Raw genomic sequence first — 18,429 nt, 5'->3', positions numbered from 1 at the left:
TGTGTGAGTGTGGGGAGCGGGTGGGGAAGAGAACACACATGCGTGTAGAGCCACTGAAAAAGGCCTGGAGAGAATAAAGATCCTCAGAAAAAACTATTTTAAATCTAAGAGAGTAAGAATGCTGTGGCTAAAAGAGGTCTTGGGGATCATTTAGCCCAACCTGCTCATTGACCAATGGGGAAACTGAGGCCCAGAGGAGAAGGTCCCAGAGCCAGCCAATCACAGAGAAAAATCATAATGCGGGGTACCTAAGTGCAAGCCTAGTGTTCTTTCCACTTCCAACTGCTATCTCACTATTAGGAAATCATAATTAGAAGGGACATTAACCTTCGTTGACACAATATTTACCCAAGAGAGCTATCCCTACCAGTTATGTGGTAGAGACAATATATGATCATATGATATATGATATGACACGATGTACTATATAATACAATATAACAAAAACAATAGGAATCACTATTTATGAAACGTTTACCATGTGCCTGGTACTACTGTGCAAAGCATTTGCATTCCTAAGAATATTTAACCTGTACTACAACTGAACTGCGTATCCCTGTTACATAGATAAGGAAAATGAGGCTCAGAGAGGTTAAGCAGCTCCCTGAAAATCACACAGCTACTAAATGACAAAATCTGAATTTGAATGCCTGATTTTACTAGAGTCTACTGCTTTGATTTGAAACCAGACCCTGAAATCTGGCACTATTTAATAATATAATCACTTAGAACAATTTTATCAGATATCATATGAAATGTATTTTGACCATCAGAGTAATCCTAGGAGATGGACATAGACAGGATACCCCATTCTATCAATGAGGACCCTGAGGCTTAGACACCGAAAGTCATCGGCTGTAGGGTTTGCAACACAACAAATACTCCACTGAAGGATGTCTGTTAATCATGACGGCTTCTCCAAAAAGCCTTTCCAGTCTGCAAGGCACAGGGGTCTCTCTCAGCTCTAAACCCCCTTGCCCAGCTCTCTCTTCTTGTATCTCAGGGAGCACGTCTTCCTTTCTCCCACATCAGAGTGGTTCACATCCAAGTCTTATTCTGCTACAATGAACTTACATATGCAACCGCAGTGCTCTGTGTACTCAATAAATACTTAGTGAATAAGTGAACAAAAAATTGTGATTGTGGGCATTTACAGATTCAACTTTTTGCAGGACTTAAAATTGAAACCTATAGTTAAATCACCCTATAACACATGAACATATGCAAAGATGATATACCACAATGCTTCTGTACAAGAATAACTAAGAGATAGCATAATTGTCCAATTGTAGGGTATTGACAAATGAATTATGAGACATCCATTTGTTGGAATACTATATAGCCATTTAAAGTGAATGCACAGGCCAGATGTGATGGCTCATGCCTGTAATCCTAGCACTCTGGGAGGCTGAGGTGGGAGGATCGCTTGAGCCCAGGAGTTGGAGGTTGCAGTGAGCTATGGTGTCACCACTACACTCTACCTGTGGTGACAGAGAAAGACTCTGTCTCAAAAATAAAATCAAATAAAATGAATGCACAGAAACTAATGATATGGAGAAATGTTCATGATACATCATTTAGGGGAAAAAAGCAGGTTACTAAAGCAGTTCATTTAATGGGATCTCATTTTGTTTTTATTGTAGTAAATATTACACACGCACACACACATACACACAAACACTTAGCAAAAAGACTAGGAGGAAAGACAGGAAATGTTAACTGGGAATATTTCTTGCTGGTAGAATTATCACAATTTTAACTTTCCTCCATATATTTCTTGGTATTTTCTAAAAATTTTTGCAACACTTAACATTTATTTTGGAAATGGAAAATACTCCTAATAAATGTTCTTGACAGTGTTTATAAAGCAAGACCTTACCCCTGGGGTTGGTGAGTGTGGCTTCCGTGGCCTTCCCACCATCCCCACAGCGAGTGTCATCAAAGGGGAGGCACTGGTCACCTGTCCCTGCAACCACCTCAGAGTTCTTGACAAGGTCCTTCACCACCATGGTGGACTTGATCTTAAAGACCCGCCGGCTGTTGGTGTCAGAAAGGAAGACAGCCCCGCTCATGGGGTCTGTGGTCAGGTAGTACTTATGCGCTGGACTGTGACTGGAAAACAAAGACATGGCCAATTTGTGAGCATTTTCTTCTTCCCTATGCGGTAGCTAGAGATGTACAACTTGAATCTCTGGCTCTTTAGAATCCAATCAAGTGTCCTACAGGGATGATGTCCCTATTTGTGGTGCTAGTTCCCCAATTTTTCTGACCTTAGTGATTGGCCTAACTATCCCTCCCAACCATTATCAATAAGAAAACATAATTAATGAAAAAACCATTCCAGTGCCATGACCATATCAGGTGCTAGATACATGTCTTCTTGCAAAGATTATCAATGAAGCCTACATAGGTGGCCTGTTAATTCAAGCTAGAAACATGGAGGTGCTTGACTTTAAAAAACACTTCAAGAGTTCAAAAACACAAGCCCTTCTCCCTAGGATTTTTATGGCAACCCTCCACCCCCATCTCAGGACTGATGGATAAGACCCTGGCTAGATCTGACTTCTAGTCAGTGTCAGCACTGTCTTCTGTTGATACTCATGTTATACTTATCAGGAGTCCAGGATCTCCCTCCTGCAGTCAGATATAAACGAATTTCAGGGTTAGTTTGTGATTTGCAGCAGACCCAAGGAAAAATCAACAACACGGAAGAGCAGTGCTGACGATGGTTCTGTTTCTGGAAGGTAGTCACAAAGACTAGGCAATGCTAACAGAGGACAGAGAAGTGAGACTGTACAGAGGCATTAAGGAGACAAGGTATCACCTCTAGCCACAGGGTAGGAAAACTGCACAGGATTTGGAATCAGGTCAGTCTGGGTTCCAAGTCTAGCTCTGGGATTTCCTGGTTCTGAAACTTGGGCAAGTTACCTGGCCTTCTGAGTCTCAAATTTTCTTCATCTGCAAAACGGAGGTATTAATAGCTACCTTGCTAGTGTATTAGGAAAATTATATAAAATCATAAATGCAAAGTATTTAGCACAGTGCATGGCACATAGTAGGTACTCAAAAATAATAACTGTTATTTTAATTATCAGTGATTGCATCTGTTCTTGCATTTGGAGATGACTACAGAATAGGTATCCCTTAGCCTGAATTTTGCTATTCCATGGTACTGATGTAAAATTTCTTCCAAGTCTAGGACACATTGAAGTTGGATTCATTGCTCTTGGGAAGCTAATTTTGAGTTCCTACGCTTGGTCTGATCACCTACCAGTCCCTCAAACTGCATCTCAGTATGGGCAGCCCCTTTCAAGTCTCCAGAAAGTGTTTTAATTCAAAGGAGTCTCTCTCTCTCTCTCTCTCTGTTCAGACTGGGTGGCCTGGCATTGGCTGTTCTCACTGCACAGTAGGGTACAGACTGTGCTAGGGGACTCAGGGACAGCCTAAGCAGTGATGAGAGCAACAGCAAGACCAGGGTACTGCAGACCCCTTTCAGACACAAGTGAGAGAATCAGAAAAGTCTAGAAAGAAGCTATTTTGCATTTATTGGGCATGTAAGTTTGGGGTCCTATTGAAAAACAAAATTTTATTTTACAGACTGGTGTTTTCTGAATTCCATGTGAAGGTTGGAGCACCATAATCTTGTCAGTGTGTAGGTCACTGAAGGTCTTAATCTGGCCCTGACTGTTTATCATTATAAACATCCTTTGCTTTGGACAGTGTACTTGGGGTTCGGCTGCTTCTAACAGGGCCAGGCATCCAGATCCAAGGCTCTCCTTGAACTCAACTAACCTGACATGATCTTCTCCAACTGTCCTCCCTCTCTAGCCCGAATACTACTGCCCCGTCACTTCCTTCTCAAACCAAGGGTAAGTCTCTCTGCCTGTAGTGGGTCCTTCTTCAAGCCATTCTTCCATATCTAACCCAAATGCCAACCTGCCACGTCAATGCTTTCTCTTCTGGGACTCTCCAGCTGAGCAGCACACCAGCCCCTTCCTGCTGTGTTGCTCCATCCTCCCAGCCTCTTTGAAGCCCTTCCCTCATGGATGCCCTGCATTCTGACCACACTGACCTCCTGTCCCCCCAGCATGCCTCAGGCCTGCTTGCACCTGCCACTCCTGCTCTGTAGAACGCCCTGCCCTTTCCCTCTCCTACTCAGTCTTCACCTGTCAGCCCAATGGTACCTCTTCTGGCAAACCTTCCCCAACCTTTCTTCTCTGTGCACAGAGATTCATACCTGTTCATATCCGGATTATGGGACACTTGACATAATGCTGTGACTGCTTATTTATGTGTGTGCCTCCCAAACCCGACTGTCAATACTTGAAGAGGAGAGAAAAGATTTCATTCATTTTTGTTTTGCCCATGTTCAGCTTCATGCCATCTGGCCCGTAGCAGCCACTTGTTTTAAATAGATGGCATCACCATTTTTAGGTTATTTAGGTAGTATTTTCATTCAAATTACTCAGCTTTTCTTTTACTTCTCTTTGGGGGGTGGTGGCAACAGGACATATCTTGTTTATCTTGAAATGTCCCCTGTGACTTACCCTATAATGTAGCACAGATTTAATCTTCCCAGATGACACTGATTCTGGCTGAATAAAATGCAGTGACCTTAGATCCTGCTGTGTAGTGCGGGGGCATCCTTGATTTTTCTGCTTTCCTGATGACAGCTGTGGGGTGGGGTGATTATTTCATTTCTTTGCGCATCACTCATGATAAACTGGTCCTATCTACCTTGGCAGAAAATGGTCCCTGAGGGGGGATGGCGAGGGGGCCCTGTCCACTTAGATTAGCCCCCTGAGCTTCCAGTTCATGTCTCCCTGCACTGCTTCAGAGAAGTGTCACTCGTGGAGTTTCTCAGATCAGTAAATTCCAGGAGAAGGTGGCATTGGCAAGCTTGTCCCAGAGTCTGTAAGAGCTGTGGCCACATCTTTTGTGCCCCAGGACAAATTTGAGGTCTGGTGGTCAGTGAAGTGTAAGGGAAGGAACCGCTAGCTTTGAACTTAGGAGTCTGTGTTCCAGTTTAGACGAGTCACCTCAATAGTACAAGTTGTAGGTCCCTCAGCTGTCAAATTTGAAGTCCCTGCTCTGCTCTGCTCACAGGTTTATCATTAGGATCAAATGAAATTATACACCTCAACAGCCCTTTGCAGTTTGTGGAGCAATCTGGACATTCTTCAGCTCATTTCCTCCTCATGCCACCTGGCGCTGGGAGCTGCAACTGTGTCCGTGGTGTCTACCTGGACCTCCACCTGGCTGCAGTGCCATCGGTCCGCAGAACACAGCTGCAGAGACAACTGCCACGGATATGAATGCACCTGTCACCACCCACGGGTGTTGATTCTGTCCTCGACACTGTGCTAGCACTTGGCACACATGGCCTCATTTTCTTCACAGCTACCATATAAGGTCGGTACCTTTCTTCCTTCTAGCTCAGAAAACTGAGACAGAGAGAGGTGAAGTGACTTGACTAAGTGGCAGGACAGAGTTCCAACCCAGGTCTGCTTCACTCTAAAGCCTGTGTTCTGTCTACTTCCCCACACTGCTGCTCAGGGCACTGCTCATCTCCTGAGACTCCGCTGGAGCATCACCTCACCTGTAACACCATTCCTGGACCGGCCCTTCTTCCCCACTAGCAGAACTGGCACTTCCTCCATTGTGTCTCCACTAGAGCCTAAGCAGTTTATACTTTTAGTATCTGTAGCACTTTAAGACACTTTTCTGTTGAGTTGTCTGTCTTCTCAATGAAATCTTGAACTCCTCAAGGGCAGGGACTGACTTTGAGTCCCTGGTGCTTCATACTGGTCCGATACTGAATAAGTGCTCTAATGTTTGGATGATGTTATCAGCCCCCCCTGGCTGGGGTACATAGGGGTTATACACTCCCTGTTATCAATCTTAGAGTGATGGTTCTCAAACATTGTTATACATCGGAATCACCTGGAGAGCTTTTAATAAGAGAGGCCTTAACCATAAGTATTGAAGGGCCTGGGCACCTGTACCTTTGAGATCTCTCCAGGTAACTCAGAGGCACAGTCAGATTGGGGAACCATAGCCTTAAAGCAGTGCTTTTCAAACTTTAATGTGCATATGAACCACCTGGAGACTTTGCTAAAATGCAGACTTCAGTTTAGTAGTTCTAGGGTACAGAACTTGAGAGTCTGTATTTCTGGTAAGTTCTCAGACCGTGCCAATGTTGCTTGTCTGGACTTCGGGTGGCAAGGCCTAACTCTGCAAATCATAAATGCTTTCAGGGCACGAGATGGAAGACGGCCTACAGCCGAGACCTGAGGCCTGGCTGTGTGCACAGGGAGAATTTCCAGGACAGGGACCACATCTGATCTATTTCTGATCCCTAGTATCCTGAGCAGGGCTAAGCACACAGTAGGATCACAGCTCTATTTCTAGAGTTTTCCATGGAAATCTCGGAGGACCCATATTCTTTTCTAAATCCTCAAACATAACCCTTGGTCCTTTTGGAAGTGACATAAAATCTAGAGGACTTCAGGATACCATTCATGAGGTTAATGGGCCAAAGCCAAGTCTCATTCTACCCTCTCTCTAGATAGTGTAGGGAATTTTCCAGTAGGAGCTGGGGGCCCAGAAGTCTCTTGGGACAAGAGGTGGTCTCAGTGAGAATTCTCTCCTTCTCTCGAGTAAGGTCTGCCTCATGCAAAGAAGTGTCCTTTAACCACATTGGGTGGCAGTCTGGCAGAATCTGATTTGCTGGCTCTCAGAACCAGTAGGAAGAGCTTGAGTGTTGGAGCCACATAGACAAGGCTTCAAATACCAGTTCTACCACTCCCTTGGTTAAGTGACCTTGGGAAAATCACTTTCTTACTCTGAGTCTCAGTTTATTCATCTGAGAAATAGAGATAATCACACCTACTTCAAAGGGTTACTCTAAGGACAAAATTGCAGGAGGAATGTTAATCTCTGAGCATAGTACTCATTCCATTAAAATATAAAATGCTCAATAAATGGCAGCTTTTAAGCAAAGCTTGTCATCTTGAGAAACCTCCAGAATATTTTGTGCATAATGGAAAAGCTAAGTATGTCAGACTTAATATTGTCCTGTCCAACCTATTTCCTGGGGCAGTTAAAGGCTCTTGAGTTAATATAATATAATACGTGTAGCTGGGTTTGATGGAGCCTTGAGTTAAAATGTGCTTCTGAAGGCAAGGCTTCAAACATCCCTCCATGACCTAGGAAGAGATCTGGGAAGAGGCGAGGATGCTTGTTTCCTGAGGGGACCACAGGGAGGATGCCCAGTGGATTTGGGGTCTCTGTACAGAGCACACCCAGCATAGCAGGCTGGACTGAGGCTGAGAAGGCAAAGGCAGAGAGGAGCCTGCCCTGGGGGAGCACAGCACAGGATGATATTATGTCACCAGCATCTAGAATTTCTTTAATCCACCTCTGACATTTACTGATGGGGACACTGAGGCCCAGAGAGAGGAAGGGATTTGCCAATACCCAGGTACCAGTTAAAGTCAGAGCTGGAACCCGGGCTTCCTAGTGTCTCTTGATTGCCTTTAGACAACCGCGGAGCAGAAGGCGATTCTTTTTTCCCTTCTACTTTGACTTTGGTTCACTTTAGAAACAGTTTTTAGCATCCGAGAAAACAATGAATTGAGAGAGGGCAGGAAGCTGGCTTTGAAATCGTACCATGAATATATCAAAAGGTCACCGAACGTTAGAAATAAAAGCCTCCCAACCCAGAACTCTTTCAATTTATAGATGATAAGACTGGAAACTGGGAAAGCTGGTGCCCAGCATGAGGCCGCACGGTGAATGCACAGCAGGGCTGTATGAGCACCCAGCCCCTGCCCCTTCCCCTTCCCAGCTGTGTCCCCTGTGTCACAGCTGGTCCCAGGCAGCCACCACCCCTGACGGACTGTCTCCACGTTCAATCTTAGGTTTTGATGCAAGATCTTCATGTGAAACGTACTTCCGTGTTTCCTGTACAACGGAAGTTGAAGGCTCATATCAATGCAGTTCAGCATCATCCACACGAATCTCAGATTTCAATATCAGGAAAAATATTTCTCCTCTGAGAAGTGGGCATATTTTCCATTTCTGATAATGTAAACTATGAAAGTAATTATGTTTTCCTATTTACTCTGGCTGCCAGGAAGCTCAGAGCCTAATCTGATATACAATCATATATATGTGTTTCCTCCTTTTGTCTTTTGTTACCAATTTCTGTTTAATTACTTTAATACATGTGTCTTTGGATGCAAGAGACTCAATTTCTTTTTGGGGAATATGAAGGCATCATAATCATCATCATATAACAACTGTTGTCATAATGATAACAAATTATAATAGTGTAAATAATGTATACAGTATATTGTAATTATTACTACTGCTGCTGCTGGTACTACTACCATTTCTGGAGCTCCTCCCCATGCCTGAAATGTTGAACACTTACAAATATCCTCTGTGATCCTTGCAACAACCCTCCAAGGGACATTTTGTTAACCTCACGTTAGAAACTAAAGTTCAGAGAGGTGAAGTCATTTTTTCAAGGCCACATAATGGGAAACTTCAGTTTTCTCATCTGTAAATTGGATGCAGTTATGGGTACCTACCTCACAGAGTGCTGTGGTGGTTTAAAAAAATGCTACAATCCATGTAAATCACATAACCGTCTCTCTGCTACATAGCATTAATAAATGCTCTATACAGGTTAATTATTACTATCTTAAAATAATATATATGATTACTATGTGAATAATATATCTACTTACACAGACATAGACATAATCATCAATGGATTTTGGGTCTGTCTGTCCTTTTCCACCATCCCTAAGATGTTCTTTTACCCCAACTTAGCACCAGCCCATATGCCACTTTGATCTGAGCCATGCATGGACAATTGAGAGCCACAACTGTGGCCATGCAAGCCACAGCTCTATCTGCCCATGGGTACTTTTCAAATCACCCCTAAGTGTGTGAGGTGGGGGACTCTGCAGTGACTGTTACCCAGTAGTCAGATGAATGCCACAATGACAAGTGATACTGACAGGCAGACACTAGACCCACTCTTGTTTACTGCGTGTCACTGTGAGCCTACATGACAAATCTACTCTGTGCCAAAGTTCCTATTTGGGGATTTCTCTCTGTAAGTGGTCCCTGTGATCTCCTCTGTCCTTGCTGGCAAACCTTTTCGTGGGGTCGCCTGGCATCCCAAAGCTGAGGCACCTGGAATACCCCTAGAAGGATAAATGTGAAATCTGTCTCCCTCCAGATTCTTCACCTGATCAAGACGTTCTCAGGACTTCCCATCATGACCATCAGAGTCTCCCAACACAGGGGGTGACATCCTCATTTATTCTAAGGATAAGCAGACTATGGCATTCAAATGACTGTTTCAAGATTTAAATTCTTCCCTCTATCACTTTAGTCTGTCATGTCCACAGACTACCAAAGTAACTGCCTCATTTTGCTACAGACTCAAGGAGTTCAGGCTCTTGCCACCCACCCCCAACCATTATTGATGACTTCCTCTCGTTGCGACTGATTACCCCCAATCAGTTCCAATCATGCAGAATTCTTTTGCCATGGAGCCATCTGAAATTGACACGTGTAGCTTACCATACAGCATGCAACAAGGCAGGGGAGAGACAGGACATTCTCCACTGGTTGTCTTACCTATGTCTGAAATCTTTATTTCTGACAGAAGACAGGACAGCAGGGAATAGAAGAAAGAATGAGGTGTTAGCAGCAGGGTTAGAAGCATTATTAGCAGCCTGCAAACTTGACAGCAACGGTACTGTACAATACTGTAATAAATAAAGACTTAGCAGCTATGACACTGATGTATTTTCTATTGGATATTACTTGTCAGTGAGTTCACTTATAAGCAGCTACATATCACAGAAGAGGCCTGGCTTCACCTGCACCACTACTGCTGACTTTGGGGAAAGAGGACTAGGCTGACACATTCTGCTGCTTTAACAAGGGCTAAGACAGAGATTGCAGCAGTCAGTTCTCTTCCCTGTACCGACACATACCCAGAGACACACATGCTCACTGCTCTGTGTCTCTGTCACGTGCCTCCTTACAAAGAGTTATCCAAACTTGGGTGACCTCCCAGGAGTGTCCTCATAACCAGAGGATGCAGAATTGGGGATATGCTATCATTAGGAGGGTATGACTCAGAGCAACAGGCCTAGGAAAAAAAGACTGGAAGAAAATATGTCAAAATGATAATTCGCTGCTAAATCTACTTATACAGTAGATTTTTCTTTCCAAATTTCACTTCTCCCCTCCCTGCTCACTGTCTCACATGAGCTCTCCCACAGTTGTGGGAGGGAGGCAGGGAAAATGGGATCTCTTATTTGAAAGATGTGAAAATGGAGGCCCAGAGAGGTTAAGTGATTTGTCTAAAGGTGTACAGCTTCTCTGCCAAGCTGATCTGACCCCCTAATCCAAGGCTTTTTCATCGTAATACATATACGCAGCTGACTGAAGCAAATACACTCACCGGTTCCTTCTTCCTCGACAGATGTCTATGCCAGTCAAACTCATAACAGAGAAGAAAGGTGGAGAACATTCCATTGGTTGCCCACTTCTCATTCAGCCTGACATGTGATTTCCTGTGAGCCCACCACATGTCCCCGTGCGTGTGGGCTGACACTAACACTTCTCTTTAGGGCAGCGACCCTACGCTCCTTTCACATGTGCGCTGTAGAACGAGATTCCTTCAGTAGGGACTTAGCTCCAGGGAATAACTTAGCAAGGTATTAAGTTGCAGGGGCCCTCATTGGGCCAGGTGACAATTTTTTGGCCAGGCAGAGCTGTGTAATGGCCTTCTAAATTTGAGTCCACCATTCTAGAAGTTGGACCTTGGGCAGGTTCTTTGAATTCCCAAGCCTCCATCTTCTCATTTGTCAAAGGGCGATAATAATAAACAGCTCACGGAACTGTCACACTGGGAAAATTGCAGGAGCCCAACAAAAGTGAGTGTCCTTCCCCTTGCCCACCCTGAGAAAGGCTTTCCAGTGCAAGGGCCTGTCCTGCTCACATGGACCCGAGCCCAGGAGACTGGCGGATCCCTTCCCTAACATAATTGTGATGGAGCGTGGTGCAATTTCTCCTGTAAGGGAGAGTGGGGCTGTCCTATCTCTAAAGCACAGCTTCTCCATGACCCCAGAGCCCACCCTATGACAGTGCTCTGGCTCTAAAATGATCTGGTTTCGGGAGGTATAGAGAAAAGCCCAACACACCGGGTCCCTCCCCGAGCTCTAAGTGTAGCTGTATCCCATCACTCGTGGTCAGGATGGGGGGAAAGGCTGACTCTGCCCATTCTGTGGCGCCTTAGGAGCAGAGACCTGTGCCCAGTTTTAGCCAGTGGGCCTCATCTCAGTACTGGTCAGCCGGAGGGGACTGATCCTAACTCTGCCGAGCGGTGAGTAATAGGGCCAAACCTGGGAACACTGCCATGGGGGCCTTGTCCATTATGCTCTCCCTTGTTCTGAAAAAGACACGTGACTAATTCTCATCAGTTTAATGCTAAGAAACACAAAGAAGTTTCCAAGGAGTCTAACTTTCGGCTGCCAGCACCCTTCTATGTCATCTGGATGCTGGGGACATCTCACTGCCCCGAGAGTGGCTCGTCTTCAGTGCAGTGTGCTGGGGGAGGCAGAAACTGCAAAGTGGCCATCACCGTACACACCTCAACTCCAGGATGTTGGTGACGTTCCCGGAGGGGAAGATCCTTCGGATATAGTTGAAATCACCCACGTAGAGGCTCCCGTCGGAGCCACAGGTGAGGGCCACCGGGGCCAGGAGCTTGTTGCCGTCAGCAAGGCCATTGCAGCTGGGGCAAGAGATGCTTCTCCGGCGCCCATTGCCCATGACGCTCCCGATGACGGGGGGCTGCTGAGACACGAACTGGTTCTCCCCGTTCCCTTTGTGCAGGATGCCTGGGACAAGGACAGAACAGAATCACCCAAGAGGCAGAAATGTGTCTCCTCTCCTGTGGTGGGCCACAGAGCGACCCTGATTTTGCAAGGCATGCAAAGTCCTGCCAATCCTTTCCAGGAAAAATCCAACGCACCAGGTCCTTCCCTGAGCTCTAAGTGTAGCTGTGCCTCAGCCCTCATGGCCAGGACGGGGGGAAGGCTGACTCCGCTGGTTCTGCAGCACCTTAGGAGTGCCCCAAGGCTGTACCTCGGCCCCCAGTGACACCCAGAGTGTCCTAAACAGGCCATACTAACTTCCTGATTCAATCAGTAAATTCTACAACTCCGTAAGACAGGCACTATTGTCATCCCTATTGTAACAGGGGACCAGGCTAGGTAGCTTCATAAGGCTGCAGAGGCAACGAGTGGAACTCAGCTACACGGCCTCTCCGACGGCTGCCCGTGTCTCAGGCACCCAGCCCACAGCCCTGTGACAGCACAAATTCTTTACTGCCCTTACCTGTTTTTCACTTTTTCAATTGCCACCATTTCAAGTGTGGAGACTGTGTCTTCATCCTTTCTGTCTCCCTAGTGCCTAGCACAGAGCCTGACACAGCAGATACCAACAAATATTCACAGAAATGAATGTGCGCAACTCACAGTTTCTCCTTGCCGAGCTAGAGTCAAGAGATGGGTTTTTACCTGGTGTTGCTACCAACGGCTGATCCCAGATCTGGTACAGGTCTCTTCACTGCTTTGACTGCCCTTGGGCCTCAGATTTCCCACCAACAACAGGAGGAATTGACCTCAATGACTTGCAAGCTTCCTCCCGTATCTACACCACTTGCTTTCAGTCCAGCTCGTCCTCCCGGCTGCACATGGCCACCGCACCCTCGGTCTCCTGCCTGCCTGCTCCCGCGTGGAAGCCTGCATGGGCTGTGGCTTTTGTAGGCCACAAGAATCTTCCCCCCAGCTGTCACCTCTTAGCTTTGTCAAAGCTGTCCTTTAGTGAATGGATATCTTTAATTTTTATGTAGTCTAATCAATCATTTTTCCACTTTAAAGTCTGAGCTTTTTTAGGTTTTAGGAAATCCTTTCCTGATATTTTCAAAGATATTCTTCTGTATTTTCTTCAATTTCAAGGTGTTACGTTTCACACTTAGATGTTTAAGAAAACATCTCAATTTGTTTTGTATACAGTGTGAAGTGGGGACTTGATTTAATTTGTCTCCACATATTGAGCCAATTTTCCCAATACTAATTTCTAAAACACGTATCCACTCTGCACTGATACGTGATGCTACCTCTATCATATACCAAGTTCCTATACATACACGGTGTGTGGCAGAGACTCCTACTTGCCCACTGATATCCATCCCAGCCCTGCTTCCCGTTTTCTGCAGTAAGAGAACCTCTGATATTTAGCTGAGCACGTGACTACGATCCCCAGCCCTGTGGGCAGCTACGTCCCTGACTAAGTTCTGGCCGGTGGCGTGTAAGTAGAAGTGGTGTGGGAAGCTGCTGGGAGGCATCCTCACAATGGAAGGGACTTACTCTTCATCCTTTTCTTCGTTTTTGCTGGCTGAAGTGGTCACCGTGGACCATGACCTTGGGCATGAAGGCCCGAGTGGAGCAAGGAAAGAGGGGGAGCCTGGCTTCTAGCCTGCAGCCTGGGACAAGCTACCTCTAGTCTTGCAGGTGAGTGAGAAACAAACTTGTTTGCAATTCTGTTGTTTTGGCTTTTCTAACACTCAGGGCCAAACCTGATTTTAATTACGACTCAGAGGTCAACTTCTGAACTCTGTGTTCTACCCTGTGGGATCTATTTATCTGTTCCTATGCCAGCACCACACAGTTTTAGATAATATGGTTTTTCTAAGACAGCCTAATATCTAGTGAGTCCTTTTTTCTTTGTTCTTATTTTAAAGACTGCTTTAGCTATTTACAAATCTTTACTCTGTCATAAATTTGAGAATTAGTTTATGAGTTTCCCCCCAAACATGCCATGGCTTTGACATGCATTCATTGCCTTTGTGGATTAGGCAGGAGACATCTGACATCGTTACCGTATTTGGTTGTCCCACCCTGGATCATGGTCAGCGTGAGTTATTGAAAATACAGATCTGATCATGCTGCTCACGTGCTTTAACCCCTTCAGAGGCTGGATGTTTGCCTCTGGGTGAAGTTGAAAGTCCTAATCTTCTTACCCTGGGCTCCAGCTGCTCATGCCCCCAGCTGCGGCTTCTGCTGTTCCCTTAAACTCAGCCTCTGCCCAAATCACCAGGAACCTTTTCTCCAGTGACTCTTCCTTCAGGCTTCAGTGCTCTGGCACACACCGTGCCCTCTGCCTAGACTGGTCTTCCTGCTTGATACATGGGCCAGATCCTATAGACCCTCTAAGACCCAGCTCAGGAGTTCGTGCCAAAGGGATGCCTTGGTGGACCAAGAGGCTGAGGGAGGTGCTGCTCTTCTACGCCTCCCTCTGTGATGCCATGTCCCGGGCACAGCATTTGTATTTGTGTCTGACACATGTAAAGTCTTGAGGCCTTTCATTTCTGCAGCCCCAGTGCCTGGCACAGTGACAGGCTCAGAGCAGGCACCCAAGCAATATTTGGTGACTGAGCCTTCTGACTGACTGATCCCATAGGAGCCTATGGGATTCAGAGTGTGTATTTTTTCTTTGGCAGGGCACAAGGGATGTAAGACAAGGGTCCCCTTCCCCCGCCCCCCTCGCCTGGCTTAAGGAATTCTATTAATTCACTCACCACTTTGGATGTTGAGGGCATGATGTTTGTCTAGGCTCCATCCTCCCAGCTTGGATGCATCGATTTCATAGCCCTGCAGCACTGCTGTTCTTTTTTCCCATAGGATCAGATCCGGGCAGGATTCATACTCATAACCCACGGAAACTGCAGGTCACAAGAGGAGCAAAACACGTAAGTGAGCAAAGAGCTCTTTGGCCTTTAGACCCACAGCCAAAGCCCCCGGCTTGTATTTTGTAGAAGAGGAAAAAAAGAAACATATTTCTAAGTCGGAACCAGAACTACGTGAAATACTAACACAAAAATTTGCTGAGCCTCAATAACCTTTTCTTTTTTTTGAAGAGCAATTGTACATTATTGGGAAAAGTTAAATACTTTCAAATACTTTGAAAGGACCCAGGTGAATCAATTCCAGGGAAATAATCTTTATTTTTTTATTATGTATTATTTTTTTTTTTGAGACAGAGTCTCACTATATTGCCCAGGCTGGAGTGCCACGGCATCAGCCTAGCTCACAGCTACCTCAAACTCCTGGGCTCAAGCGATCCTACAGCCTCAGCCTCCTGAGTAGCTGGGACTATAGGCATGCGCCACCATGCCCGGCTAATTTTTCCTATATATATTTTTAGTTGTCTAGATAATTTCTTTCTATTTTTAGTACAGACGGGATCTCGCTCTTGCTCAGGCTGGTCTCGAACTCCTGAGCTCAAATGATCAGCCCGCCTCGGCCTCCCAGAGTGCTAGGATTACAGGCGTGAGCCACTGCATCCGGCCTTTTATTCCAGGGAAATAATCTTTAGTATGGAAAAGACTTTATATACAAAAGTCTTCAATCCAGTATTATTTAAAATAGCGGAAAACTGGAAGTAATCTAAAGGTTCGAGAGGGGCGGGTATGTCCACTCCAGGAATGTTACAGAGCCATTGGAAATCACGGTTATAAAGACCACATGGTAACATGGAAAATGCTTATGGAATAATGCTCAGTTGAAAAAACTGGTTATATACAATAATATGCATTTGAAAAACTACATATGAAATAAGAAAATAAATTGAAATGTTAATGAGTAGTTGCATTTTTTATACGATCACATAGGACTTTTTTCTATTTTTGTCCATTTCTCAAATTTTTATTAATGAACATGGTGTTTTTCTTTTATAAAGAAAAGAATCTAAAATCACTTGAATACACAGAAAAGGTGCTCAGTTGGGGTACTTTTAAAGCTAGAAGTTACTTTGAGGTTTCAAAGCTTGAAAAATCCCCTGGTTTCACTTTTGTTTCACAAATCCAGGCTCCCTTAGAAGGTCACTGGGATGAAGGCTAAACGTGGCAGGCTCCTTGAGCCCGGGTTTATGAAAAGTCCTGTAACTGATTTATGAAAAGGAACGAGCGGGGACAGGAATGCTGTTTCTTCCAAGCATCTTTCTGTGTAGGCACTGCTTTCCAGAGGGCAACGTCCTACCATGTGTTCAAGACAGGAATTAACAATGGGCAGTCCCTTAAAGTGTCTTGTAAGTGCCATAAAAGATGGCTGACCATCTATGGCAACAGGGGAACAGAACAGAAGATGTCCCTGTGGCCTGTTCCCCATGATCTTGAGACCCTTTAGCAGCCACTATGCCTCTTATTAGTCACCTGTGATCTCAGGACCGTGACCCCAGCCCAGACCCTTCCATTTTTAACTGACTGGTGGACACTAAATGTGCTCATTTCATCTGAAGGGATTACAAGGCCTCATTTTTTTTAAAGGGATGATAGAAGTGGATTGACCTACACAGAAGGGACCGTGAACAGCTGAGAGCTGGCATCTTTATTCTGAATGTGCCCTTGTGGGTAGGGTGGGAATGCACACCTGTAGGAAAGATCTGGGATAAATCCAGCTCTGTTTTTCCTAGCTGTGCATGCTTGGGAGGTCACCTCACTTCTCTGGGCCTCAGCTTCCTCATGCAGAATTTGGGGATAACAATTTCTGACTCACAGGTATGAGGATTAACTGAGATGCTAACATACAGGGGAGCACATTGCCCAGAGCAGGTGCTCATTGGATATTTCTTTATTTCCTTCCCAGCTCCCTCTGCCTCTTCTTCCCCACATTCCTCCCTCCTCCCTCACTTCCTCCTTCTCCCTTCCTTCTTCCCTCCCCACTTCTTTTCTAAACACAGCATTTTTCTCTGCGTCCTCATTCTACCTTTGTGAATCTATAAAGGGGATAAAATTGGAGTAGGGTTCAAGGAGAGAAGAGATTTGCTGGGCTGTTACTCTCAAGTGCCTGGTGGATCAGCCCTGCGGGGGTTAAGACTGCTACCAGTCCAGCTCGGAGCCCTTCCGGGGACCCTGCTCTACTGCAGAAGCAGACGTGAGTCCAGCCAGCCCTGGGAAGCCTCAGGTCCAAGTGAGCCTGGGACTGCAGGTGAGGCTAGAGTCACATTCTGTTTCTTCTTACAAAAAGACAGCAATAATAAACAGCAACAAAGAGATTGCCTCTCTGATTGGAAATAAGCATTTCTGATGAAGGGAGAATCTTAGCTCCTGCACCTCAAAAAAAATTGAAGGAATAGTTGTTCAGCTCCCTTATTTCAATGGATAAGTTCTGGCAGGATGACTGTGGGGTGGCCAGGCAGTGTCCCCGGGGCCCTGCCTTTGTGGCACACAGCCTCTTTTAGCCATCATATGTTAATACGGTGCTTTTCAAGGGCCACTTTGGTTTTGAAACCTCATTTTAATGGTCGAGTTTTCCATATTCAGGTCTTTCAGTACATTCTTTTAGGTCAGGGATGGTCTTAAAGGCCAATGAAGCCTTAGCTAGTTTTGATCTAAGAAGAGGAAGGGAGGAAGAAGAAACCAGGGTGGTGGAAAAAGAGTCCTCCCTCCCAGTGCTGTTGTCTCTCTGAGTCCTGTGGCCAGGGGGGGCTTACCGAAGGCTTCTGAGAGCCCGAACACCTTCTGGTTGTAGACGTCGGTCTTGTCCCAGATGAAGTAATAGGACAGGTCTGGGGCTGCAGCAAACCACTTCCTGAAGAGGCGGCCCTCCACCGCCACCATGAGGTGGACCTTCATGAGGTTGAAGGGGATGGTGGGGTGCGTGAGGCTGATCCTCAAGACAGACTTGTAGCCAGGGGTCCGGCTGCTCAGGTAGCTCAGCCGCATCTTGCAGCCAGAAATGGTGATCTCCTCCTGCAAAGCCTGGGGACAGAGACAGAGCACAGCAAGTGACGGGCACTGACGCCCCAGCAGAGGGAGGCTGGCCATGGCCCCACAGACGCTGGGTGTTCAGGACGTAGAAGAGGGACCAGAGGGGAGGAGGAGAGAAGGGAGAGGAGGAGAAAGAAAAAGAGGAGACAGAAGAAGGCAGAGCAGGAGGCAGGGGGGAGGAGGAGCAGGAGGGGAGGATCAAAGGAGGAGGAGGAAGGAGACGTGAAACAGATGGGAGGAAGGATCAGGGAGGAGGGAAACAAGTTGGAAGACCAACTCTTACGTGGTAGGACCCTGCATAAGTCCCCTCACCTCACTGAGCCTCAGGCTCCTCCTCTGTACAACAGGGACGATAATGCTCCCTGCACTTCATTTTTGAGAGGGACACATAAGATAATGCATATAAAACACTTAGCGTCATGTTGCTTCTGATTCACTAGCTGTGTCCTCCTAGAAAACTCAGGGAACCTCTGAATCTCAGTTTCCTCCCTGGATTAGCATGAGGATCGAGCAAGGTCACACCTGCAAAGTGCCTAGCGTATAAATGTTACCAGGTAGGA

The 18,429-nt window shown here is 45.9% G+C and overlaps 1 protein-coding gene across 1 annotated transcript in view; it reads right to left on the bottom strand.

The window, feature by feature from the left end:
- TENM4 (teneurin transmembrane protein 4) overlaps positions 1 to 18,429 on the bottom strand; it is a 431,057-nt gene that overhangs the window by 42,863 nt on the left and 369,765 nt on the right. The window contains exons 19-23 of the mRNA XM_069469155.1: positions 17,593 to 17,860; positions 14,681 to 14,824; positions 11,687 to 11,936; positions 9,661 to 9,681; positions 1,880 to 2,112 (exon numbers count right to left, since the gene is read on the bottom strand). Coding sequence (XP_069325256.1) covers positions 1,880 to 2,112; positions 9,661 to 9,681; positions 11,687 to 11,936; positions 14,681 to 14,824; positions 17,593 to 17,860 — 916 coding nt within the window. The remainder of the gene's footprint in view (positions 1 to 1,879; positions 2,113 to 9,660; positions 9,682 to 11,686; positions 11,937 to 14,680; positions 14,825 to 17,592; positions 17,861 to 18,429) is intronic.

This window comes from Eulemur rufifrons, chromosome 6 (assembly GCF_041146395.1).
Source record: "Eulemur rufifrons isolate Redbay chromosome 6, OSU_ERuf_1, whole genome shotgun sequence".
In the NCBI taxonomy this organism is placed as follows: Eukaryota; Metazoa; Chordata; class Mammalia; order Primates; family Lemuridae; genus Eulemur; species Eulemur rufifrons.
Note: the sequence above shows the minus strand (reverse complement) of the source record. Positions and strands in the feature narration are given on the sequence as shown.